This window comes from Elephantulus edwardii, unplaced genomic scaffold (assembly GCF_000299155.1).
Source record: "Elephantulus edwardii isolate Elephantulus edwardi_28Jun2011 unplaced genomic scaffold, EleEdw1.0 scaffold00034, whole genome shotgun sequence".
Lineage (NCBI taxonomy): Eukaryota > Metazoa > Chordata > Mammalia > Macroscelidea > Macroscelididae > Elephantulus > Elephantulus edwardii.
This window is the reverse complement of record NW_006399784.1, coordinates 11,315,935-11,321,934: the sequence shown is the minus strand read 5'-3', so window position 1 is coordinate 11,321,934 and position 6,000 is coordinate 11,315,935. Positions and strand designations below refer to the sequence as shown.

Sequence of the window (6,000 nt, the reverse complement as noted above, 5' to 3'; positions counted from 1 at the left end):
TGTGTGTGTGTGTGTGTGTGTGTGTGTGTGTGTGTGTCTGGTGTTTTTTTTAATTGCCCCAGGTATGACAAGGGCATTTAGACATTAGATTGTTAATCCTCTTTTCCTAGTGTATATGAAGTTGTTATCAAATTTTTATTTTTAATTGATCATATTTTTTCATTCTCTAGAATACTATTGCTCCTCCAACTATCAAAATTGTAATTTCAGCTAAATGCTGAGCTTCTTGAAGCCAGTGTCTCTCCTTCCACTTTTGTCTTTTTTTTTTTTCCTTCAAATTTCAGGTGAATTGTAATGTTTCCTAGCAGGTTACAAAAAAGGTGTTTTTTTAATTTTTTTGTTGTTGTTGTTAAATTGCTCTTTTTCATGATAAAGGTTTTCATCTTCTTAAGAATAAGCATACAGCTTTATAATTTTTGCGATTTTCCAATAGAATTCTAAGGAAATACTTACTCATAAAATTTGATGGTTCATTAGTATAAAACTTATATTTTTCAATCTCTTATTTTGTATTTTCTAAAAAAATGGAAATCATATTTTAAAAAAATTCATGTGGTTATAACCAAATTTAAATAATCAAGCATTTCTCTTTTCCTTTTTCCTCCTAGTCTGCTCCCAGTTTTCAAGAGGAGTATATGCCATTTTTGGCTTTTATGACAAGAAGTCTGTAAATACCATCACATCATTTTGTGGAACGCTTCATGTCTCCTTCATCACTCCCAGCTTCCCGACAGATGGCACACACCCATTTGTCATTCAGATGAGACCTGACCTCAAAGGCGCACTTCTTAGCTTGATTGAATACTATCAATGGGATAAGTTTGCATATCTCTATGACAGTGATAGAGGTAAGTGACAATCACTCTATCTTTTTGTAATGGGGCAAATTGAGTGCCTGTACCTGTCAGTTATGGAGCTTGTACATAATGTTATAGAGCTCTAAAGGGATATGAATGTACAAGGAACACTTGGTTTAATTTTACTGTGACAATTAGTAATACAATTTGACATCTTGGGGAACGTTTAATCACCCCAAAGAGTGAAAATACAATTAACATAGACTGTGTCCGAATGTGCAGTTTTAACATTAAAACAGTTCTGGAACATGGTGGCTTTGTTGTTGTCAGGTGCCGTCATGTTGACTACGATTCATAGTGATCCTATGAACAGATGTGAACATTGATTGCCCTGCTCATGCTCATTGTTTCAGTCCCTGCGTAACTCCATTTCACTGAGGACCTTCCTCTCTTTCTTTGGCTCATCACCTTAATGTCTTTTCCCAAGGACTGTTCCTTCTGGGTAACACATACAAAGTATATGAGGTGAAGTTTTATCATTCTTGCCTCCAAGAAAGATCCTAGTTCCATTCTTCCAACACAGATTTATTTATTCTTTTGGTAGTTCATGGGATATTCAATACTATTGCCATGTGAGTTCTCCTCTCTTAAGATCCCATAAGTGAATGTAACACTAGTCTAAGTGGGTTAAGCGGCTGCCTTAAAAGTAATTTATATATAATTCACATAGACATGAAATGAAGTTTCATGTTTACTTATCGCTATTAGGTAATTCACATATAAAACTTATTAAACAGATAGTAGTATTATTACCTTTGTTTTAAAACAAATTTCCAAAGTATTAAAGAAATTAAATGTCTTCCTCAAGATCAAGATATATGTCTGGTAGCCTGAAACTAGATTGGCTGACATCAAGCCAATGATTTTTCTTATACAAATTATACACTATTTTTCATAACTAGATAATTTTTATTAGTATGCTAGCTTGATAAGAGTTTTCACTCACTATACTAAATTTATTTGGAGTAGAATAAGGTGAGGTTTACCTTTTCTTTTTAAAATTCCCTTAGCTTATGTTGCAAAGTTTAGTATTGGAAGATTGAATGAATTATATATTATTTTCAAAACCCAAAATACATTGTCATCAACTCGTAACTGACACTCCATTGGGTTTCCAAGGCTGTGTACGGCAGGAGACTGCATATTTCTCTCATGTACTGCTAAAGGATCAGGGCTGGACACTTCGGTATCTCTCGCAGAAGAGACACTTAACCTTCTTGGATTTGGTTATGGATGTTGTTGTTATGTGCCATCGAGTCACTTGCGCCTCATAGTGACCCCTGTGTAGAACAGCTCTGAGCCCTGTTCTATCCTGTGCCAATCTTATTGTCTCTGACACACCTACCTCCGTTACCCCAGTCACTTAATCCATCTCATCCAGGTTCTTCTTCTCCTGCACTGTCCCTCTCCAAGAACTGGTCTCTCCTTGCAATATGTCCAAAATCTTTTTTTTTTTTTAAAAAAGTATGTATACGGACAGTCACCTAGAATATTTCATATCATTTTGAGGGTATAATGCTAAAGGTTCATGGCATTATCATTATAATAAAGATACACTGGAAAGAAACCAAAATCTAAATATTAGATTACCCACTGAAATCCAATCATGGATCCAAAAATGCCTGAGAAATTAAAATTGTCTTAAATATTATGCATAACTACATCCAATGGGGTAAGGACCTCTATTGAAAGCTTATCTAAGTATCAAAGCATGCTCCTTCAGCAGTTTACTTACTGGAATTTTTAAAGGCTCGAATGAAAATAAGAAACCTGTTTCAACCAAGAAAGGGCACCTTGTTAGCATACAAGAGCAGATGAGAAGGAAATCAGCTGTCTGTTAATTCTCCATTGATCAGTTTGTAGTCATTTGCTTCAGTGAGTCTGAGTCAGGATTGCTCCAGCTAGGTGTGTGATTCTCTGTCCTGTCATCCTAGTCCTGGGAACAAGATTGCTTAATGGAAATGTGAGTCAGCACTACACAAAATGGAAGAAATACAGTTAGGTCAACAACTTTTTTCTGCTCACTTTGAGAAGGGAGAGCTCTGCTGTTCTCTTTCAAAATGGAACACTAAAACATTTCAAGTAAATATGACTTCAGTGTGGTTAATGATTCTGAAGCATAGTTATGGGAGCTCTGGTGGCCTAGTGGCAAGCTGCACTGCAGTCCCACAGGCATGAGGTCCATCAGCTGCTCCCGGCAGAAGGATGGGCAATCTCCTCCCAGGTGATTAACTGCTTCTGAAAACCCACTGGAGGGCCAGCTCCAACTTGATGGATGGTACACAACAACAGCAGTGTGTTGTTACTTGTATACTGAAAGTATACTTCTTACTCAGTAAGAAGTTAGTAAGTGTTATTAGGTGCCCTGGAGGCAGCTCGGCTTATTACATTCGACTCTCTTTTCTATCTCAATTAACTATCCTCAGGACTCAGCTATGTTGCTAAAACTGCCTAGATATTTAGGCATATTCTTATCACTTTATTCACCCTTATATCATACTAATGTGATTTCTAGAACTTAATTTTACATGTCCTAAGTGGTCCAGTGTATTAAGCACTTAAACCCCACTAATTGTATCCCAGGAGAAAGATTTGAAGACTTGGAAACCCCAAGAAATAGTTTTACTCTGTCACATGTGGCGATCTCTTGCTGGTATATGCCATCAGGTGAGAACCCACTCGGACCTGACCTTTCAACATTTTCAGAAGCTTAAATTTCACAGAAACATGTTTCTCCTATTGAGCAGCTGGTAGATTTGAACAGCCTTTAAATTGGCAGCACAGTTCCTTCCTGCTGACTCCACAGCATTGGGTGGGCTGGCAAATAATTATTATCTATGCTTCCTTCTTTTTTTACATACCCATTATCTCAGTCCAAACCACCCCTGTGCTTTCTCTACCTTGTTTCTCTTTCACAATTGACTGTGTTTAATCTATTTTTGTGAACCTTTTTTCTTTCTTTATGATTATTATTATTAATGAAAATTTATAGATTTTGGATTTCCATTCATTCATTGTTGCACTTTTCTCCCTGCCCACCCCTCCCTTCCAGTTCGTCCTTCTCTTTGAAAAGTAAAAGAAAAATTCTTTCATTGTTATAAAATCCCCCCCCCCCCCCCATGTCCACTCCACTCCACAGCCTTCTTTCTGGACTCCTGTCATGACAATAATACCTAATCATATATCCCTTTTAAACAGTTCACTCTCTTATCTGTTTCAATGCAGAATGCATAATTTATCCTATCTTTTTCGGTCTCCCCACACACAATGGAAGACTTCGCTGCATTGAAAAACAAGGAACTCATGAAATATTATTCAAAATAGGTGACCCTGGAGGACATTATGCTGAATGAAATATGTCAGACACAAAAGGACAAATACTGCATAGTGCTACTGTTGTAAAATGGATCTGACATAAGGGGTTGCGAGGGGAGACTGAGAAAGATGCGATAAATTATGTATACTTCATTAATCTATTTTTCAGATATATATTTATAGATAAAATTTAAAAATTTTTTTTATTGCCACTTAATTATACTTCTTAAAGTCAATGCCTTTCCATGATAATGAGGATAATTTAATATAGAAACAAACAAAAATCTATATATTAGTTTGAGGTTTTCTAGTTTCTGGTTCCTGTCCAAACCTCCCCTTTGTGCTGTTGTCTTTAGTCACTCACTAGACTAAACTCATCTGACTTCCTTTTTGGGAGCTCCACACTTATCCTAAATGTTCACTTATATCTCTTTCATTCTCACTCCTCCTTCATCTTTAAGTTTATTTATCATGTTCTCAGAGATGCCTTTTATATACTTCTCTGAAAACTTTCTCTTCTCCTTCTTCACCTGACATTCTTTTTACAATATACACGTAATATTTATGTTCAGTCTCATTATATAGCTTTTATTGAACTCTTACTATGTTCTAGGGACTCTTCTAATCATGTAGGTCAAAAGCTATATTTTCTTTATTATTTAAATTCTGGCTGTGAACCAGAAGCAGAAGGTAATGTTCAGGTTTGTTTTGTTTTCTATTTTACACCTGGTGCTTAAGATAATTCTGGAACAGAGTTCAAGTTTTAATAAATAATTCTTTATAATTCAATGGGTCAAATTATAAGCATTTTTTGAGCTTGAGATGATATTTGAAGTTGATATTTCTTGTTAATTTGTAATACCAGAAGATAAATTTCTATAGGTATCTTGTATCTTTTCATTTGCTCTTCAATGTCTGGCAAGGTTGAAGATGACATTTTTACTTAAGAACTCATTTCAACCTCACCTTCACTTCTACTTATCTCCCTTCTGGTTAAAAGGGGACTTTTAAGAAAATTCAAAGAGACAATGGCTGACACAAATAGGAAAAATAAGTATATAGTGTTTAAAGAGAGACAGGCTCTAGGGAGTGATCAGGTGAATATGAATAAATTTATGCACTGGTGAAGAGAATTTGGGTAATTTAAAAACAGGTTTATTAATTCTTTAGATAGATATTTAAGGAAATTGAAGTGCTGAGATAATATCCAGTCATTAAATTATACACATTGATTTGAGTTAAAGTGCACCTTCTGAGAGAAGAGCATTAAAAGTGGTAATACTAAGTAATTGTATGTTAAAGCTGAAAATGACCTGACGGACACATTTTCAAGGTGTCACCAAGTAGTGCTGATGTTTTAATATGAAGGACAGTGTAGTGATATTTCATTTAGAACTATTTTTGCAGGCAAATATTTAATAATCTCCTAGACTAGACCTTTCAAAAAAATATTTTACTTGAGACGTAGAAATAAGGCTTTCTGATTCATTTGCCTATTTGTGGCTTAAATTTTATTACTTTATATTACTTTAAAAATTTTTATTCATATATTAGTTTTATATACTAGCTTCTTTAATAAATTTATCTTTACTCATCGAAGTGAGACTTCCTCACTTTCAGTTTTACGTCATGTGGAAAATATACCTATTCTTTTTTTACCCGTGTTATTTTTAAAACAGACTCCGTTTTAAACTTATATCTCTATCTTCCTTAATTCCAAAGATGCATTATCATTTATTGTGAACTTTCTCTACTTTTTTGATTATAAGGATTATTCAGTTTCTAGTTTTGCTGTTTCAGAGAATAGACCAGGTAAACACACTGTGTA

The 6,000-nt window shown here is 34.9% G+C and overlaps 1 protein-coding gene across 3 annotated transcripts in view; it reads left to right on the top strand.

Annotated features, from left to right (window-relative positions):
• The window catches only part of GRIA2 (glutamate receptor, ionotropic, AMPA 2), a 290,552-nt gene that overhangs the window by 151,018 nt on the left and 133,534 nt on the right, over positions 1-6,000 (top strand). For all 3 annotated transcript variants that reach the window (XM_006884445.1, XM_006884446.1, XM_006884444.1), the window contains exon 3: positions 609-848. In XM_006884445.1, the coding sequence (XP_006884507.1) occupies positions 609-848 (240 nt within the window). The remainder of the gene's footprint in view (positions 1-608; positions 849-6,000) is intronic.